Genomic DNA, 21,510 nt, shown 5'->3' with positions numbered 1-21,510 from the left:
GGCCTCTACATGGGTGGGGGATGCGAACGGACTGGCCATCCGACGCTCCCCCGACATCTGGCGCTGCCAGTCCTGGAGGCCCATGCTGGTATCGACAGGGGTCTGCAGGTTTGCAGCCATGGAGCCCAGGGGGTTGGCAAACCCTGTCTGTGACAGTGTGACGCCGGCTCGCACATGGCCACTGGCGCCGATGCCCTCAGCGATGGCCTGCAGAGACTGGGCCATGGCCTGCTGAGACTGGGCCATGGCCTGCAGAGACTGGGTTATGGCGTTGAGCGCCTCTGCCATCTGGCGCTGGCTCATGGCCTCCTGTGAGAGGGCAGCCATTTCCTGGGCCACAGACGCCGCCTGCACGGAAGGCCCCAGGCCTCGCAAACCGTTCCCCATGGAACCTATGGGGAGGGGGGGATATGGGGGAGGGGGGTATGGGGGATATGGGGGACGGGGGATATGGGGGAGGGGGGATATGGGGAGGCTCACCCTGCCTGCTCTGACGAGGTCGTTCACCTTCTTGTGGCACTGGGTGCCTGTCCGTGGTGTCAGGGCCGCAGCGGTGACGGCCTCTGCCACTTCCCTCCACAGACGCCGGCTGTGGCGTGGAGCAACTCTGCGGCCGTGCCCGGGATACAGGGCGTTCCGGTCGGGTGGGGGGGAGCAGCGCGGCCTTATGAGCCGTCATGCCGTGCAGCGCGTATGACGCTGCACGGCGTGAACCACTGCGCAAGCGCGGATCCCGTTACGTCGCTGCTAGCCCATTTCGGGCCGGAGACTTTCGACCCATTTTTCCGACGTGACGCAAGTCGGATTTGTGCCGTTTTTTGCGCCGATCGGCGGACTTTCCGCCGATAACGGAGAATTTCGCCCTATAGGAGGGAATTATTTTGAATAATTCATTTGAGAAGGTGTTTTTAATTATTTATTCTTCAACAATTTATACGATTCCAACATTTTGTGGTCAATGTCGAGTAATGTTGATGACCCGGAGCCTCCAGAAGGTGACTTTTTATAAAAATTTAAATTTGTGGAGCCGTGGGTCAGAGAACAAACCGGTCTGGATGGGGGAGACCGGGGGGTAAGGCAGACTCTGAGACCACAGGTGCTGCCTTCCCTGCCCACAACCCCTGCGCTGCCCGCCCCACACCCTGCGCTGCCCACCTGACACCCCGCACTGCTCACCTTACACCCCGCACTGCTCACCCTGCGCTGCCCACCCATCATCCCACGCAACCCACTCTAAACCCTCCGCTGCCCACCGTCCATTCCCTCTGCTCGCCCTACACTCCTCGCCTGCCCACTCCACTACCCTTGCTCCCCCTCCAGTTTGCCTCTGTTTAGATGACAAACCTCTGCATCTGTTCACGACATTGCTAAAATGCCCCGAAGGCAGGATCGTGCTGGGGAGCCAATCCCATCGGTTCCCTGTGAAACCCCACCCCCCTGCCTCCCACCGACCTCTCAGCCCATTCGCCAGCTCTCCAGGCAAATGTTTCAGAGCTGATGAAAGTTCTGTTGCTCTCTCCACAGACCTGCTGAGTATTTGCAGAATTTTTTGTTTTTGTTTCGAATTTATTTTCTCATTTCCAGCGTCTGCAGTATTTGGTTTTGTGGTAAAGGCTAGCACACAGGAGTAGAGTCTTTTTTCACTTCAAATCTTTGATAAACAAAGGTACAAATTGCCTCTCCTGCACTTCCCACTAAACAGCCACTGTTTCCAAAGAGAGGAGAATACATGAGACCCAATTAATGGCCACCAGCTACATACAATGCAATGCCCAACTGATATTAACAAGTAGAATGGTTCGACTCAGCCGAAAGACAATATTTAGAGTTATCAAGTGTTGTGTATGTGTGTGGCTTGTATTTCTTTCTTTGTGTTATGTTTCTTTGTGTGTGTGTGTGTGCTGTGTTTGTGTATGCGTGCATGTTTTGTGTGTGTGCATGCATACTTGTATTGTTTGTGTACATGTGTGCATGCATTGTTTGTGTACGGTGTGTGTGCGTGCATTGTTTGTGTGTGCGTATGTTTTGTGTGTGTCTGCGTGCGTTGTGTGTGTGCGCGTGCATTGTTTGTGTGTGTGCATGTGTTTTATGTGTGTGTGCATGTGTTTATGTGTGTTTGTGTGCACATGTGTTTGTATGAGTGTGCGTGCATTGTTTGTCTGTGTGCGCGTGCATTGTTTGTGTATGGTTGTGTATTTGCATATGATTTTGAGTGTGGCGGGTGAAAGTGTTCCGGATAACAATAAATAACCAGTTCTTCACATCTCAATGTCTCGGCGGACAACCTTGCCGATAATGCTCATCAAAATCTACTGATTGGCCCTTTGGCAAGTGCGCGTTAAATGTTGATGTCAGATTTCTTTTCTTATTTCAGCAATCTGGAACTAGTCTCTGGAACTTGGAAAAGCCGTTTACAATCGGATTAATCTCGGGGAGCAAAGTAAACGCAGATGAAGGAATGAAGGTTGGTGCTGCGTTTTTCCCCCTTGTAAGCGTCCAAAGTAATTTACTGTGCTAAATAATTAAAATATACAAATTATAGTCATATGGATTATAGTCATATAGATTATAGTCATATAGATTATAGTCATATGATCTCAACCGCAAATCCACATTTGTGTTGCAAGCTCGTTTGCAAAATTCAGATAAAAGCACAGGAAGTGGAGAGGTTCTGTGTTCAGCCCTCCTGAAGCAAGCTATGTCTTCTTAGAATCATGATTTCTCGGTAGTAAACTTTTTGTGTTTTGTGGTTACAAACGCAAGGGGAAGTTTAGTCTTGCATGAGTGAAAAGTTGGGGGAGGGAGGGTGGCGGCGGTAGCGAGGGGTGGGGTTGGGGGGGGGGGGGGGGCTGCGATTCAACTAAGCATGTCCCAAGTTGCAAGAAGCCAGCTTGCCATTGCATGTTGTTTTTCAAAGATCAGAAAGAGATAGCTAACTGTCAGCTTGTTGTTTTGACAAATCAAAGCACTTTGGGAGTTTTTGTTTTCAAAAAAAGCCTTGCAATTCGACCTCACGGTAAGGTGAAGTGCGCGAGAGCGAAGCAGTTTACTTTTCAATGAAAAACTGCAGCTCATCAGTGTGGACGTAACTCGGGTTGCCAACTCCACTCGGCCGTATTTCTGGAGATGTCGTCACATGACCTCCTCCTTCCTCCAAACTCCCCCCTCCCCCCTCTTGTTATTGGTCCCCCGACATGTCCTCCTTCCCGGTGGCACTGCCTTCCCTCGCCAACTGGGAAAGGAACAGACGCTTGGGGCTGAATTTTCCTGGCGGTGTCACGGTTTTGACTCCGACCTCAATTCCGGGTCGGAGGAACTCGGAAGCGTACTTGGCGGGATTGGGTCACCGTTTTCTTCCTAAGGTGGGGCCAATTAGGAAGCAGCCTCCGGGTGGTACATCCAGGTGAGGGTGGCAGGTGGAGACGGTAAGCGGGAGGCCAAATCGGAGGGCTTAAAGGGAAGCCTGGCCGGTGGCCCCGCTGGGAGAGGTGGATGCGCCAGAGGCAGGCAGGGCCTTGGAGGGTGCCTCAACATGGACACAGTGTCTGCAGCATTGCGAAAAATTCAAAATCATGCGTGGCGACATCTATCAGGTCATCGCTCCATTGATTGAGGGGGGGCCATGATAGTCTCCAGTCATGAGCTAGGTGCCAGCCCGTTGCCATTGGGAAGATGGCAGGGGCACCATTGTCTTTCCCCAATTGATCCAATAATGGGTCTAATTGGTTAGTTGCCGCTGTTGCTGGGGGATTGTATACTCCACCACTGGCAAGAACATTTGAAGGTGGGAACCGACTCGAGGAACTTGTTTCCAAACTTTGCTCCTGATCCCCTTTCCAAGCCCACCTCTAATGGATTCCAAAGGTTCAATCCATTGTTCCCTGATTGGATGATTCTTTTTTTGTATATATTTAGAGTACCCAATTCATTTTTTCCAATTAAGGGGCAATTTAGCGCGGCCAATCCACCTACCCTGTACATCTTTGGGTTGTGGGGGCGAAACCCACGCAAACACGGGGAGAATGTCCAAACTCCACACGGACAGTGACCCAGAGCCGGGATCGAACCTGGGACCTCAGCGCCATGAGGCAGCAGGGCTAACCCACTGCACCACCGTGCTGCCCTCCTGATTGGATGATTCTTAATGCTCAGTCTCAACAAATGGTCAAAGAGGACAAACATTAATGATGTTTTAATGCCACAATGACTTTATTCCTGGGTTTGATCACAGCAATGTCCCAGACATTCCGTCCTTGACAGCACCAGGACAATCCTTGAGACTGGAATTTAAATGAGAGGGTTAAATGACCCCATTTGCAACCCTGGACTGCTTTAGAATGTAAATCGTAATGGAAGCATAGAACGAAACACAAAACTGTATGCAACTTGCAAAACATGTTGTTAGTTTGATAGGAATTTCAGTGCCAGTGTGACACTGGTTACGTAGGCTATACGTCCCAACAGCTGGTGAATCGTATCAAAAAACATGTCCCTCCAGCTGTGCTGTGCTGGTCTTATTCAACCAAGCCCTGCTTGCAAAATTCTAAAGTTAGATGTGTTTTGGCGATTCAACAGTTCTTGCTGAACAATCCTGAGTGTGCTAAACATGACAACCAATTTAAGATGATCAGTTGGGCTCGAAATGTGGCTCAGTTACGCTTGCTAGATTCTGCACATATTCAGATGTCCTCTGACAGCAAAAGGAATATGTCCAGGCATTGCACCCTTCTGAGTCAATTATTTTCGGAAACTATGGAAGAAGGGGGACAGTATTTACCGATCACCCCGCTGCGTTTTACGTTGCTGGAGGCGGCCCGCCAGCGTGACCTATCGACCCCGCCATTGTCAACGGGATTTCCGGTGACAGCACTCCTCATCGCCAGGAAACCCGTGCGCCGGCGTGGGACTCCCAGAATCTGCAGTTGGTGTGAAGAGTCGGTAAATCCCTCCCAGGTTGTTATTTTAATGAACCCATAGTCTGCATCTTGCCTATTTCGTGAAATATATTCACCTACTTTTACGATGGCGATGGTTCCGTGAAATTTAGCATTGATTCTTTTGGAAAATACCTGTCTGAACTTAAGTTTTCTAAAAATGTACAGGAGCAGATTTTCCATTTGAATATTTGGACTTGCCTGAGTGGAGCACACGAGGGGAAATCAGGCAGGATGTGTCACAGACGTGCACTCATCTCCGCCAAATTTCCTCCGCACATTCTATGCTTTGTACAACTACGCAGCCGAGGAAAATCTGTCCTCTGGCAACCTCACGCAAATCTCAGAGAGAGAGTTGTGGTCTAACGTACTCAAAACAGTAGCCAACCTCACCAGGGCCAGGCTACAGTCTGACCTTCCAGTAAAGTTCTGCTTTTCGGGTCGGAGTCACAGAGGTGTGGATTCGCTGCGTGCCCATCAATACCCACTTGTCCACGGCTCCCTCTCCCTCTTCCTGTTTCGCTGTTCCAAGTAATCGGGTGGTGGGGTGGAGAACAGGGAGGCGGGAATGGAAATTGAGCCCCTCGTCCTGAACTTCATTGGTGAGAGAGGCAAATGATTCCCGTCATTTTCAAATTGATAAAATGTTTCTAACGTACAGAGTTGTCAATTCTCTTGAATCATCAGGTTGATATGTTCTCAAACTCCGAATAAGCCAAATAAGTCCGTGCAAGATTTAAGGCACAGTTTTTATCGAAAAGCAACAAAAGGTGACTAAATGGCTGAAGTAATGTGTTCTCGGTCTCCCAAAACATAGAAAAGTTTCTTGCAATTATAAATACATGGTTAACGATTGCCAAAGCTGTTTTCTGCGGGATTCCCCATGTAGCAGCTGAGCGTTCCTGATCACATTAGACGATCGGGTCTCACACAATCTGCCTCCTGCAACAGAGCTCACTCCCTGAGATTGTGAATCCCTGTGCCTACAGTGCTGTGTCCCAGCGTTACACTGGGAAGAATGCGGAGCAAGTTGGACTCCCAAGCGCGGTGGGATTATCAAAAGAGGAAGTGGACGGGAGAGTTGAGGAATGTATGGGGGCGGGTGAGAATGACTGGAATGAAAGTTAAATTTGCTGGGAAAACATTGCTCAGATGTTTCTTTGATGCAAAATTTGGAAAATGGATGGAATAGGAACTCTCGGCCTGTCTGCCTTTGTTTTGGGGTTTTTCCCCCACTCGGTTTGTAGGAGAAGATGAGGGCAGTGATCATGGCAGAGGCCTGTCTTTGAATCTCGTGATCTGGACTTCGCCCTCACTGGACGCCATCCAGATTTGCATATTTCAGTGAGTAGTTAGCCTCACTCAAATATGTCTGCACCCGGATCTCCGAAGGTCCCTAGATTGAACACCCGTGCCTGGGAGACCTCACTGTGGCACCATTTAGCACTGGTACGCACAAACATGGACCAGGCGCAATGGTAGCTGGCGGGGTCCCCCAGGCTCGGAGCAGGGAGTTTTCCTGGCACTCCTGCTGCCACCTTGGCCCTGCCAACCAGTCACAGTGGAGCTACCAGGTGACACTGCCAGGCTAGCAGATTGCCCGTGCCGGGGATCGGGCCCAGGGAAAAGAAACAGCGACCCGTTTGCTAGGGGGGGTCACTCTCGGCACTGCAGGCGTTAAGGAACGGCCTGCTCCCGCGCCCAAAACTGGACTTTTTTCTCCCCCCGTCAAATCACTCCTGTTAAACCACACCCATCATTTGTTAATGGCTCATTCTCGCTCCCAGTTGTAAAAAGGTGTATAATGCCGGGCACCCCTTTTCCACTCTCCAGTGTGTCGGTGAGTTCGAAGGAGCAGGCACTTGGGGCGAGATGCTCCGACCCCCCACTCTTTTCCTTCCACCTTCGCCACGGTCTCCACCATGGCGGAGGCGGAAGGGACTCCCTCCACAGCGCATGCGCGGGGATGCCGTGAGCGGCCGCTGACGCTCCCGCGCATGAGCCGCCCGGAGATGTCATTTCCGCGCCAGCTAGCGGGGCACCAAAGGCCTTTTCCGCCAGCTGGCGGGGCGGAAATTAGTCCGGCGCGGGCCTAGCCCCTTAAGGTTGGGGCTCGGCCCCCAAAGATGCGGAGGATTCCGCACCTTTGGGGCGGCGCGATGCCCGACTGATTCGCGCCGTTTTTGGTGCCGGTCCGCGGACTTCGCGCCGATACCGGAGAATTTCGCCCCTGATCTGGGTCCAAAATGGTGGACTATTGTTTGTTTGCTATTTACAGCACAGAAGGAGGCCAATCGGCCCAGCGTGTCTGCACCGGCTCCCAATACAGCAACCCAGCTTGTTCCATTCCCCAGCCCTATCTCCGTAGCCCTCTAAATTCATACCTTGTGGGCTTCCTGCAATTGACTTAGACAGCAGCCAATCAGGAAGAACCTAATCGTCATTGATGCCAAACCCTGACGTTCGCGCTAAAACGCCAATCGAGGCGTTAGTTCTTGACACAGGAATTGATTTCTGCAGAAGTTTGGCAGGGATTTGCAATGTCACAAAAGACGTTTACTATTTCTGGGTTTCTTACGTTACAAACCGGGAGAGTGGGGGATGGAATTTAAGAGGGTAGCTCAAGTAAGCTTTTGGAGCCGTTTGATTGGTTGCTTCTGGCATTTTGTTCTACATTAGAAATTGTTACTTGCTGGTTGGCGGTTTTCAGATGGAGTTACTTGATTGCTGTTTTTTTTTTTTGCTGCATGCTGATATTTGCTGGCTAACGTTTTTCCGTCACTCAGACATTTGGTGATGTCACAGTGTGTTGCGGTGAGTATCGACAACTTGCAACGAGGCAGTTTGAAGTGCCACATATTTGTAAAGTGGGACACAGCGGATATGCAGTTGTTTTTAATATGGAATGGATAGTGTGCGTGAAGTGTTCAGCTCCGACAACCCCTTCGCCCCCCCTTAGTTTGAAGAAATAAAATGGCCTTGACGATCCCGTAAAACACACTCACTGCAGTTCACACATCTCGCACTGCGGTTACTTTATTGCAGTCGGCGTTTGTCTTTGCTTGTTTCTTTCCCCAGGGAGGAATGTAATTGGCCTGACGTGTGATTTCCGGATAACGTTATTCTTTTCTTGTGCTCAGGGTGTATCACAGTCCCAGGAATAATCGAGTCTTGTTTGGGAATAGGTTGGCGGCTTTGGCTGCCTCCCTTCGCCTGTGGCTTTGAGTTCATCTCACCTCTGAATTTCTGCCAATCTCTCATTCCCCTTTTTTACCCAAAAACGTGGCAGATTGTGCCCTGCCATTGTCACTATAGCATTGGCTATTTGACCTTATCCCTTCTGTCAATCGGATCAGATGGAATGGATAACCACGTCACACTGCTTAATGTTATGAGCAAGTCATCAATCATATTGGTCTAAGTTTGTGTGGCAGGGAAATCAGTGTGGTGGTCTGGCTCTCATCTGTTTACTCATGTCCTGTCTGAGCATGTTGTTGTTGCTTCCGAGAAACCTCACAGAGTTCTTACTTAAAAATTGACCCAGTCTGGCCCTCGCTGATCTCTTCATCGATGTGGGCATTGTCTTTATCAGCATTTTGTGAAGGGAGATACAAAAATATCCCAGAATGCAAAAACGATTAACTGGGTAACTTGAAACAGGATGTGTTTTGTTCACATAGACTCCTGCTGGCCAATGACATGTCTGAGAATGCTGGCCTAGTTTAAAAATTATATATTATCCATTCGCGGGATGTGGGCGTCGCTGGCTAGACCAGCATTTGTAGCCCATCCCTAATTGCCCTCGAGAAGGTGGCGGGGAGCTGCCTTCTTGAACCGCTGCAGTCCCTGAGGTGTAGGTACACCCACAGTGCTGTTAGGGAGAGAGTTCCAGGATTTTGACCCAGCGGCAGTGAAGGAACGGCGATAGATTTCCAGATCAGGATGGTGAGTGGTTTGGAGGGGGAGCTTGCATTCTCAGGTGAATTTGGAACTGGTGAGTCCCTCGGTGGATGGTGTTTAGGGCGGTGGAATATGGTGAGGGGGTGGGTGGGTGGATGATGAGTGGCGTTTTCCATGGAAAAAAATCGGCGGCGCCCCCTCACCGATGCTGCGACCGGTGAGGCGCTAGCAGCCGCCGCACGTAAAACCCTCCCGGCCTCCACAAAGTAAACAGCTGGAGAACGGCCAGCTCTGTGGCCACGCATACGCATGGTGACGACCTGCAGCGGTCGCGCCGTAAGACATGGCGCCGGCCGTGCGCGGATCTGATCTGCCAGATAGTGCCCCCCTGGGCACACCCTCACCATCGCCCACCAGCCCCCCCCCCCCAGCCCTCGCGGAAGCCCCCCCCCGGCCAGCAGCACGGCTCCCGGCCGACTGTGGCGGCGCTGGATACAGTCCGCAGCTGCCACGCCGGGTCCCCGCACGGCTGAGACCACAAGTGGACCGCGCCGTCGGGAACTCGGCCCATCGGGGGAGGGCCTTCAGGTTGCGCGCGCCACGATGACGCTGTTCCGGAGGGGGCGGAGCATGCAAAACCTGCATTAAACATCCGCCGTCCCCGATTTCGTCGTCAAAAGGGATTCACCGCCCGATTGCCGAATACGAAATCGGCGTCGCGGAACGGAGAATCTCACCCATCATCTGCCGGGGTGGGATATAGACAGCAGGAGCAAATCTCTCCCCCCCCCCCCCCCCCCGCCCCCGGGTTGCTGCTGCTGCTGCTGACCATTGTCTACCGTTCTGCCAGGAAGTCCAGGAACGGTTGCCACCGCCTGAAGAATCCTTGCACCGATCCCCTTAAGGCAAATTTCACCCTCTCCAATTTAATGAATCCTGCCATATCGTTGATCCAGGATTCCACGCTTGGGGGCCTCGCATCCTTCCACTGAAGAAGAATCCTTCGCCGGGCTACCAGGGACGCAAAGGCCAGAATACCGGCCTCTTTCGCCTCCTGCACTCCCGGCTCCTCTGCAACCCCAAATATTGCGAGCCCCCAGCCCGGTTTAACCCTGGATCCTACCACCCTCGACACCGTCCTCGTTACGCCCTTCCAAAATTCCTCCAGCGCTGGGCATGCCCAGAACATATGGGTGTGGTTTGCACCTGAGCACCTAATACACCTGTCCTCACCCCAAAAAAACCGGCTCATCCTTGTCCCGGTCAGGTGTGCCCTGTGCAGCACCTTAAACTGTATGAGGCTGAGCCTCGCGCACGAAGAGGAAGAGTTCACCCTCCCTAGGGCATCTGCCCACGTCCCCTCTTCGATCTCCTCTCCCAACTCCTCCTCCCACTTACCTTTCAGGACCTCCACCGAGGCCTCCTCCTCCTCCTGCATCACCTGGTATGTTTGCCGAGATCCTCCCCTCTCCAACACGCCCCCGAGAGCACCCTGTCCTGTACCGTGCGTGGCAGCAGCAACGGGAATTCCACCACTTGCCGCCTGGCAAACGCCCTTATCTGTAGATACCTAAAGGCGTTTCCCAGGGGAGCCCGTACTTCTCCTCCAGCTTACCCAGGCTCGCGAACTTCCCGTCCACAAACAGGTCCCCCAACCTTCTTATCCCTGCCCTGTGCCACCCCGAAAACCCTCCATCTATTCTCCCTGGGACAAACCGGTGGTTCCCCCGTATCGGGGTCCACACCGAGGCCCCCACTTCCCCCCTGTGCCGCCTCCATTGCCCCCAAATTTTGAGGGCAGCCGCCACCACCGGGCTCGTGGTATACCTCCTTGGAGGGAGCGGCAGCGGCGCCGTTGCCAACGCCTCCAGACTCGTATCCACACAGGACGCCGTCTCCAGCCTCTTTCATGCCGCCCCCTCCCCCTCCATCACCCACTTACGCACCATCGTCGCATTGGCGGCCCAGTAGTACCCACAGAGGTTGGGCAGCGCCAGCCCTCCCCCATCCCTACTCCGCTCCAGGAACACCCTTCTCACCTTCGGAGTCCCTCGTGCCCACACAAACCCCATTATGCTCCTGTTGACCCGCCTAAAGAAGGCCTTCGGGATAAGAATGGGGAGGCATTGGAACAGGAACAAAAGCCTTGGGAGCACCGTCATCTTGACTGACTGCACCCTACCCGCCAGGGACAGCGGCAACGCGTCACACCTCTTAAACTCCTCCTCCATTTGCTCCACCAGCCTCATGAAATTGAGTTTATGCAGGGCCCCCCAGCTCCTGGCCACCAGGACCCCCAAATACCTGAAGCTCCTCTCCGCCCTTTTTAGTGGGAGCTCGCCAATCCCCCTCTCCTGGTCCCCTGGGTGAACCACGAACAACTCGCTCTTCCCCATGTTGAGCTTGTACCCTGAGAAATCCCCGAACTCCCTGAGGATCCTCATTACCTCCGGCATTCCCCCCACCGGATCCGCCACATACAGCAGCAAGTCATCCGCATAGAGCGACACCCTATGCTCCTCCCCACCCCGCACCAACCCCCTCCAGTTCCTCGACTCCCTCAGTGCCATAGCCAGGGGTTCAATCGCCAGTGCGAAGAGCAGGGGGGACAAGGGACACCCCTGCCTCATCCCTCGATGCAACCGAAAGTACTCAGACCTCCTCTTGTTCGTGGCCACACTCGCCATCGTGTCCAACAGCCTAATCCACCTGACGAACCCCTCCCCAAACCCGAACCTCTTCAGCGCCTCGCACAAGTACCCCCACTCTACCCTATCGAAGGCCAACTCAGCGTCCATGGCCGCCACTATCTCCGCCTCCCCCTCCCTCGCCGGCATCATAATAACGGTGTTCCATTCTCTTAGCAACAAAAAGAAAGATCAGTTTTATAAAAAAGAAATTGTCGTCAACTGCGCCTCATCACATGAGCTCAGAAGGGGTGCAAACATTTTGAGCCAATTTTGCTTCACATATCTCAGACAGATAAAAACAACCTCGGTAGATGAGACCCCAAGTTCTGAGGCTCTTTTTATTATTTTTTTTAAAAAGGATCATTTCTTTGAAACAATAAACACATTCATTGAGCGCCCAGGCTGGTTTTCCGAAGACTCTTTGTTTTTGAACTTTAAGCTGCCTTCTACCAGTGATTTAAAACGTTATCACTGAGCTGACCTTTTCACAGAGCGTGCGTCATCAACCGTGAATTCGGCATTCCTAGTCAGAAGCTCTCGTTTCGAAACGGTGTGTCCAATTTCAGTCACCAAAGAGTTTGCCCCAAGCTAGGTTTGTGACTTCGTTGGCGCAGCCACCCTTAACAGTTTTGCAGATCCTTTTCGCCTTCCCGTTGGATCGTTCTGTGCTACATCCGTCACCGCTGAGAGAGCAATCAAGCGACCTCCACCCAGATTCCTGCTGGGGTTAGTCGTCCACTGACTGCTCGGAGTCTATCAGAACGGGCTGGATCATTGATTTTATCTCCCTGCTTCGACACGCCCCAATTTTGGGACAATTGACCTGACCTTTGCTTAACCTATTGTCACACCGCCACATCCCATGTGGGATGGCGGGCAAAAACCTACATCCTTCCTCCCCAATTACAAAATGCATTTGAGCAGTTTCCCCTTCCATCTCTACCCCAGTGCCATTGCTAAAGGGATGGTACATGGCACTAATCTATCTCCGTAATCTCCTCCAGCTCCACCACATTCTGAGATCTCGGCACTGATCTCCTTCTGAGGATCCTCCATTGTAAACGCTCCACCACTGGTGACCAGGGACGGGATTTTCTGGCTGTCCACACCAACGCACGGTGTTCCCGGCAACGGAAGGTGCAGTCAACCGGATTTCCGTTGACGGTGGGGTGGTCGGTGAATCCCGCCCCATGACTTCAGCTGCCAAGGGCTAAGCTGTGGAATTCTTTCCCTAAACCTGTCCAACGCTCTCTCCTTGAAACCTACCTCTTTGACCAAGCATCTTGCCATCATATGCCAGCTGTGGCTCTGTGGGTAGCACTCCCACCTTTGAGTCAGAAGGTCGTGGGTTCAGGTCCTGCTCTAGAGTTGAGCACACGAACCTAGGGCTGGCACTCCAGTGCATTACTGAGCGAGTGCTGCATCATTAGAGGTGCCACCTTTCGGATGAGATACATAAACCCGTCAAGTGGAAGTTAAAAGAGTCCCGAGGGACTATTTCGGAGAAGGGCAGGGGGAGTCCTCCCTGATGCCCAGGCCAATACGGGCCCTCAAACACAAAAGCAGATTATTTGGTGACCAGCACATTGCTGGTTTTGGGAGCTTGCTTTGCATAAATTGGCTGCCACATTACCTACATCACAACAGTAACTGCACCTCATTGATTGCAAAGGGCTAGAGGCAACCAGTGGTTGTGAAAGATGCTATCGAAACGCAAGTCTTTCTTTCACAATATCTCCTCAAGTGCCTCGGGCCAAATTGTGCCTTTTCATGCTCTATGAAGTGCCTTGGGATTTTTCACTTAGATTTACATCACTTACATTTTTCACTTACATCACTATATAAATGCAAGTTGTTGTTGTCAGCTGTTTTCCACTCTTGAAACTACCCATGGGATGATATTGTGCCCTTAATGCTGAAATGTTGATTTATCGTGAGCTGGTGTCGACAAAGCTGGTGCTTTGAAGTACAGCTTTGAAATACTGCCACAAGTTTTTTTTTCCAGATGGCTCAAAAATGAGTTTATGAGATTATGGCAACAGTTCTTATTTAATGCGCTGATCTGCATGTGGTTTGACGACGTAATCTTCTGTACAATTAGCACTTCACTTCCATCACCTCCTGTTGTCAATTAAATTATTACAGTGGGCCCTCTCGAAGGCTTTGACATCGAGTATCAACATCACCATAGCAACAAGCTCCGAGCCTTTTGCTTTTAAGCATTCTTAGATAGTTGCGTTATTTTTTGGGTTATAAATTAGAAAATTAACTCGGTTCTCAACCTATTCAGATTAGGGCAGCAGAGTAGCACAAGTGGATGGCACTGTTGCTTCACAGCGCCAGGGTCCCAGGTTCGATTCCCGGCTTGGGTCACTGTCTGTGCGGAGTCTGCACGTTGTCGCAGTGTCTGTCAGCGTCCAATGGTGCAGGAAAGTTGATGGGTTTGAAAGTAATAAATGCAAAGTTCAACCCCGGAGGTTAATTTTGTATGAGTTTAGTGGCTTTGTGGTGAGGCCATTTCTATTTGTCTAACTAACTAAAGACATCTTGTGATGGATCTGGGCACACACTGCTTGATGAGCGAGAAGACCATCCCAGTGTTCAGTCGCACGTCCGCTTCGAGTTGTCTGAACTCAGTCAGGGTGGGAAAGCAATTGATATTAGTCGAGAGTGACAGCCCGCCAGGGCTCCTGGCCCTGGGTGCTTTTTGGTCACTTCTGTGCCTGGTTGGTTGCTGGGTGGGGGCTGTTATCGGCAAAGCTGTGATGGCTGCAAGATGGCAGCTGAATAACTGTACTGTTATAGGCAGCGCGGTAGCACAGTGGGTAGCACTGTTGGTTCACAGCGCCTCGGACCCAGGTTCGATTCCCCGCTGGGTCACTGTGCAGAGTCTGCGCGTTCTCCCCGTGTCAACGTGCGTTTCCTCCGGGTGCTCCGGTTTCCTCCCACAAGTCCCGAAAGACGTGCTTGTTAGGTGAATTGGACATTCTGAATTCTCCCTCTGTGTACCCGAACAGGCGTCGGAATGTGGCGACTAGGAGCTTTTCACAGTAACTTAATTGCAGTGTTAATGTAAGCCTACTTGTGACAATAAAGATTATTATTATTAATGCACTTAACTTTAGAAAAACAAACTCGCAAGGGATGGAGATGTTTGTAACAGCAAGAGGTGGTAATTGAAGCTTTAGTTTTGGGAGTGTATTTGCCCGAGTCAGACGTCTGTGTGTTCAAGTTCCACTCCAGAGACTTGAGCAGAAAAATCTAAGTTGACACTTCAGTGCAGTACTGTGGGAGTGCTGCACTGTCAGAGGGTCAGTACTGAGGGAGTGCTGCACTGTCAGAGGGTCAGTACTGAGGGAGTGCCTCACTGTCAGACGGACAGTACTGAGGGAGTGCTGCACTGTCAGAGGGTCAGTACTGAGGGAGTGCCGCACTGTCAGAGGGTCAGTATTGAGGGAGTGCTGCATTGTCAGAGGGTCAGTACTGTGGGAGTGCTGCACTGTCAGAGGGTCAGTACTGAAGGAGTGCTGCACTGTCAGAGGGTCAGTATTGAGGGAGTGCTGCATTGTCAGAGGGTCAGTACTATGGGAGTGCTGCACTGTCAGAGGGTCAGTACTGAGAGAGTGCCGCACTGTCAGAGGGTCAGTACTGTGGGAGTGCTGCACTGTCAGAGGGTCAGTACTGAGAGAGTGCCGCACTGTCAGAGGGTCAGTACTGAGGGAGAGCTGCACTGTCAGAGGGTCAGTACTGTGGGAGTGCTGCACTGTCAGAGGGTCAGTACTGAGGGAGTGCTGCACTGTCAGAGGGTCAGTACTGAGGGAGAGCTGCACTGTCAGAGGGTCAGTACTGTGGGAGTGCTGCATTGTCAGAGGGTCAGTACTGAGGGAGGTCTGCATTGTCAGAGGGTCAGTACTGAGGGAGTGCTGTATTGTCAGAGGGTCAGTGCTGAGGGAGTGCTGCACTGTCAGAGGGTCAGTACTGAGGGAGTGCTGCATTGTCAGAGGGGCAGTGCTGAGGGAGTGCTGCACTGTCAGAGGGTCAGTACTGTGGGAGTGCTGCATTGTCAGAGGGTCAGTACTGAGGGAGTGTTGCATTGTCAGAGGGTCAGTACTGAGGGAGTGCTGCATTTTCAGAGGGGCAGTACTGCGGGAGTGCTGTACAGTCGGGGGGTCAGTACTGAGGGAGTGCTCTATTGTCAGAGGGTCAGTACTGAGAGAGTGCTGCACTGTCAGAGGGTCAGTACTGTGGGAGTGCTGCACTGTCAGAGGGTAGTATTGTGGGAGTGCTGCACAGTCAGAGGGTCAGTACTGTGGGAGTGCTGCACTGTCAGAGGGTCAGTACTGTGGGAGTGCTGCACTGTCAGAGGGTAGTATTGTGGGAGTGCTGCACAGTCAGAGGGTCAGTACTGTGGGAGTGCTGCACTGTCAGAGGGTAGTATTGTGGGAGTGCTGCACAGTCAGGGGGTCAGTACTGTGGGAGTGCTGCACTGTCAGAGGGTCAGTACTGAGGGAGCGGGGCACTGTCGGAGGGTCAGTACTGAGGGAGTGCTGCACTGTCAGAGGGTCAGTACTGAGGGAGTGCTGCATTGTCAGAGGGTTAGTACTGAGGGAGTGCTGCACTGTCAGAGGGTCATTACTGAGGGAGTGCTGCACTGTCAGAGGGTCAGTACTGAGGGAGTGCTGCACTGTCAGAGAGTCAGTACTGAGGGAGTGCCGGACTGTCAGAGGGTCAGTACTGAGGGAGTGCTGCACTGTCAGAGGGTCAGAACTGAGGGAGTGCCGCACTGTCAGAGGGTCAGTACTGAGGGAGTGCTGCACTGTCGGTGGGTCAGTATTGAGGGAGTGCTGCACTGTCAGAGATGCTTTCAGATCAGGCATTAAACGTAAGGTCCTATTTATCTTCTCAGGTGCACAGGCAAGATCCCATGGTACTCTTTTAAAGCAGAGCAGATCTCTTGGCCACTATTTTACCCCACAGTCAGCGTCACTCATAGAATCATAGAATTTACAATGCAGAAGGAGGCCATTCAGCCCATCGAGTCTGCACCGGCTCTTGGAAAGAGCACCTACCCAAGCCCACACATCCACCCTATCCCCATAACCCCACCCAACACTAAGGGCAATTTTGGACACTAAGGGCAATTTATCATGGCCAATCCACCTAACCTGCACATCTTTGGACTGTGGGAGGAAACCGGAGCACCCGGAAGAAACCCACGCACACACGGGGAGAAGGCGCAGACTCCGCACAGACAGTGGCCCAAGCCGGGAATCGAACCTGGGACCCTGGAGCTGTGAAGCTATTGTGCTAACCACCATGCTACCGTGCTGCCCCCTCACCATTGCATTCTGGTTTGTGGGCAAATTGACTGCTGTTTCCTACATTACAACAATGACTACACTTCAACAAAGCTGGTGACAATTAGTCAATTGTATACAAACAGACGAAGATACGAATTAGGAGCAGGAGTAGGCCACTCGGCCCCTCGAGCCTGCTCTGCTATTCAATAAGATCCTGGCTGATCTGATTGTAACCTCACCCCACACCCCTGCTGACCTTTCACCCTCGTATTAATCAAGAATCTATCCACCTCCTCCTTAAAAATAGTCAAAAATTCTGCTTCCATCTCCTTTTGGGGAAGAAAGTTCCAGAGCCTTCCGAGAGAAATAAATTCTCCTCATCTCCATCTTAAATGGATGATCCCTTTTTTTAAACAGTGACGCCCAGGTTCTAGATTCTCCCACAAGAGGAAACATCCTCTCCACCTCCTCCACCCTTCAAGTCCCCTCAGGATCTTCTTTTGTTTCAATCGAGGCGCCTCTTACTCTTCTAAACTCGTTTAGGGGCTGGTTTAGCGCAGTGGGCTAAACAGCTGGCTTGTAATGCAGAACAATGCCAGCAGCGCGGGTTCAATTCCCGTACCGGCCTCCCCGAACAGGCGCCGGGATGTGGCCACTAGGGGCTTTTCACAGTAACTTCATTGAAGCCGACTTGTGACAATAAGCGATTATTATTATTATTATTATTATAAACGCCAGCGGACACGACCACTGTGTGATTGCGTGATTTTCACTCTCTGTTCCTCCCTCCATCCCAGCTCGTCGTTCAAGCTGGTCTGTTCCATGGGAATGAGATGCTGTGCAAGACAGTCTCCAGTCACGAAGTCAACGTGTGCTCTGAGCCTCTGTGGAACCAGAACTTGGAGTTTGACATCAACTACTGCGACCTCCCACGTATGACCCGGCTCTGTTTTGCGTTGTACGCCGTGATTGAAAAGGCCAAGAAGGCACGATCCACCAAGAAGAAATCGAAGAAAGCGGTAGGTCCTGAATTTGCCCTGATTCGCTCCGACCTCTGCGGGAGTCAGCACAATGGTAATTTTAGAGTTAGTAGGTCTGATAGGAATGACTCTGATTGGGCGATCCATTACCAGGTAACACTCGGGTAAGTTGAAGTTTCTGACCTGGGATGTTAAAGGTGTTAAGTAAATGGCAATTTATACTTGATGTGGAGATGCCGGCGTTGGACTGGGGTGGGCAGAGTAAGAAGTCTTACAACACCAGGTTAAAGTCCAACAGGTTTGTTTGGAGTCACTAGCTCACCTGATAAAGGAGCCGCGCTCCGAAAGCTAGTGATTCCAAATCAACCTGTTGGACTTTAACCTGGTGTTGTAAAATAATTTATACTTGGCAAGGGGGGGGCAGCCCGGTGGCGCAGTGGGTTAGCACTGCAGCCTCACGGCGCCGAGGTCCCAGGTTCGATCCTGGCTGTCGGTGTCGGTGTGGGGTTTGCACATTCTCCCCGTGTTTGCGTGGGTTTCACCCCTACAACTCAAAGATGTGCAGGTTAGGTGGATTGGCCACGCTAAATTGCCCCTTAATTAGAAAAAATGAATTGGGGACTCTAAATTTTAAAACAAGTTAATAAAAAATACTTGGCAAGGGAATCGCCAGTAAGATGGGGGAAGAAAACTACCTGTGCAGACTGCGTTCCTATTACTGGTGGATGTTATTATTGCCACAGTCAATGGACAAGGTGAATTTGTGCAGCATTCCCAGAGCATATTGGACCACTTTGATTTGAACGGGAACTCCACCTGCTTAAAGGCTGTCCCTATTTACCAGAAGGTGGGCGCCGCGATCCAACGGCCACGCTGCATCAGAAAAGCAGCTCGCCACGGCGCAGCGTGGCAAATGAAAGCGGGGAGACCACGCCTCGCGAGATCCAACGCGATCTCGCGCGACGTTCTGATGTAAATCCTGCCCATTGTGGGCGGGATCACTTTTTGGTAAATCTACATATTTGAGCGCGGCAGTAAGTCTCACTCGAATGTGCAGATTCCCGAGGCTTTGGGATTTATCCCCTTCTCCTCGGAGGCCTCGGGCGAGCGCCGTTCAGCACTGATCCCCACAAACGGGGACCAGACGGAATGGCACTCGTGGGGTCCTCCCAGGGATTGGAGGCCCCCAGCTGCATTCCATTTGGGAAGAGTGGTGCCCTGGCAGTGCCACCTGGGAAATCTGGCAGTGTCACCTGGACACCTTGGCAGTGCCACCCAGGCACCTTAGCAATGCTACCTGGATGCCAGTCTGGCACTTCCAAGGTGCCCAGGTGGCACTGCCAGCTGGCATTATGTGCATGTGCATGATTGGGCCGGGGGTGCCCGGCATGGAAGTTGGTGGGGGGGGGGGGGGGTGCTGGGGACCCTCCCATAGTGCGTTTGGGCTTGGGGGAAGTCGGGAATTGTTTCGGGGGCCTCCGAGATCGGGACGCCGTCTCTCGCTACACTGTGGAGTTGCGGCGAGCAGAGCTCCCCACTGTACAAAACAAGCAATGTGCAGCCTCGGTCGCACGTTCCCTGCTCAGGCCCCTTATACAATGGGAGTGCGAGTCACGTTGAATAGCCATGTGTTTCTGGGCAATGCGAGCGCCGGGAAACATGCGGCTAAACGCGCTCGCTGTGGGAATTGTTCCCTTTTGAGAGAATTGAGAGATATGGGGCAAAGTCAGGTCTGAGGAGTTAGAAATGAAAAAAAATGAAATGAAATGAAATGAAGATCACAGATTAGCCATAATCTCAGAAACGGACACAACAAGCTACATGTCTTCCTCCTCTTCCAATGCCCTCTGTGTCCCTTTGAGTGAAATAATTTCTTCTTTCTCAATCCGGTTTCCGATGCAAAATCCAATAAATTTCAACAACAGTGGCCATTTATTTAGCACCTTTTAATGTGGTAAAACATCCCAGCATGCTTATCAGGAGTGGCAACAGAATAAAACAGGCACCGGGCCAAAAAAAGGCATCAGCACAGCTGACCAGAAGCATTGCCAAAGAGTTAAAGTTTAAGGATGCCTTCAGGAGGAACAGAGAGGTGAAGAGGATTAGGTGGAGAATCCACAGCTTTAGGCCAAGGCAACTGAAGGTGAGACCGGAACTGAAATTGGGTTGAGAATGCAACCAATTGGCCCAATAGCTCCACATTGACAAACAGTGATTGGTTACAGTGCGGAACAAGGGCCAAACAAAGCAAAGACATGAGCAAGAGCAGCATAGGGGTTCGTGAATAGTACAGGGAACAGATCAGTCCGAGGGGGAGTCGTTGAGGAGTCTAGTAGCTGTGGGGAAAAGCTGTTCCTATGTCTGGATGTGCGGGTCTTCAGACTTCTGTATCTTCTGCCTGATGGAAGGGTCTGGATGGGCGGGGTCTCTGATGATGCTGTCTGTTACTTTGTTCTGGGCATATCTGAAGGACTGCAGTACGGTGGGGGGGCTGTTTTGTGTCTCACCTGATTTGTTTTTCCCCATTGGAGTCAATCAGCCAAGCTGATCTGCTTTCCGAACCTGTTCAAATTTCCCCAGCAGTCCTAGTCTCTCCTCGATGAACTGCTCCGACCACAAATATTATCACTGCAATCAGAAAATAACCTCACGGAGGTTTGAAGGCTGTAGCACTGTCGGACAGGAAGGCCGTGACTGATCACAGGTCAGATATGGTCACATGGACAGATGGCAGAACTCAATTCTGAGAAAAGTCCCAAGTCAGAAATATAATTTTATTATACTTTTTTGGTGCAATGATAGGGTGCCAGAGTATTGGCAAGCACAGCGTTATCATAGAATTAGAATTTACAGTGCAGAAGGAGGCCATTCGGCCCATCGAGTCTGCACCGGCTCTTGGAAAGAGCACCCCACCCAAGGTCCACACCTCCACCCTATCCCCATAACCCAGTAACCCCACCCAGCACTAAGGGCAATTTTGGACACTAAGGGCAATTTTAGCATGGCCAATCCACCTAACCTGCACATCTTTGGACTGTGGGAGGAAACCGGAGCACCCGGAGGAAACCCACGCAGACACGGGGAGAACATGCAGACTCCGCACAGACAGTGACCCAAGCCGGAATCGAACCTGGGACCCTGGAGCTGAGAAGCAATTGTGATATCCACAATGCTACCGTGCTGCCCTTTCAAGTCGTGTTGGGATAAATGAGCCCAGTGCTAAAAAGGCAAAGGCAGGCGCAATGTGTGGTTCCGCATTTCACCTTGGGAAATGCACGACCTTGTATTCAAATCCAACTCTGTTTGTGAACAGAAGCTCATGAAAATAAGTTAACAATAATTCCGAACAAGAGGAGGACAATGAAAGGCTTCAAAGACACCCTGAAGGCTTAACCACAAGAAAGGCGACATCGATGTCAATGCCTGTGAGACCCTTGCTCAGAAGAGACCTACTTGGAGGAACATAGACATAGACCATATAGTGCAGAAGGAGGCCATTCGGCCCATCGAGTCTGCACCGACCCACTTAAGCCCACACTTCCATCCTATCCCCGTAACCGGTAACCCAATAACCCTTCCTAACCTTTTTGGACACTAAGGGCAATTTAGTACTGCCAATCCCCGTAACCTGCACGCCTTTAGACTGTGGGAGGAAACCGGAGCACCCGGAGGAAACCCACGCAGACATGGGGAGAACGTGCAGACT

The 21,510-nt window shown here is 51.7% G+C and overlaps 1 protein-coding gene across 3 annotated transcripts in view; it reads left to right on the top strand.

Moving 5' to 3' along the window:
- The window catches only part of pik3cd (phosphatidylinositol-4,5-bisphosphate 3-kinase, catalytic subunit delta), a 238,423-nt gene that overhangs the window by 158,910 nt on the left and 58,003 nt on the right, over positions 1–21,510 (top strand). For all 3 annotated transcript variants that reach the window (XM_072477912.1, XM_072477913.1, XM_072477914.1), the window contains 2 exons: positions 2,375–2,464; positions 17,622–17,843. In XM_072477912.1, coding sequence (XP_072334013.1) covers positions 2,375–2,464; positions 17,622–17,843 — 312 coding nt within the window. The remainder of the gene's footprint in view (positions 1–2,374; positions 2,465–17,621; positions 17,844–21,510) is intronic.

The sequence above is a fragment of the Scyliorhinus torazame genome, chromosome 16, assembly GCF_047496885.1.
Source record: "Scyliorhinus torazame isolate Kashiwa2021f chromosome 16, sScyTor2.1, whole genome shotgun sequence".
In the NCBI taxonomy this organism is placed as follows: domain Eukaryota; kingdom Metazoa; phylum Chordata; class Chondrichthyes; order Carcharhiniformes; family Scyliorhinidae; genus Scyliorhinus; species Scyliorhinus torazame.
This window is presented reverse-complemented; position numbering and strand designations above follow the sequence as displayed.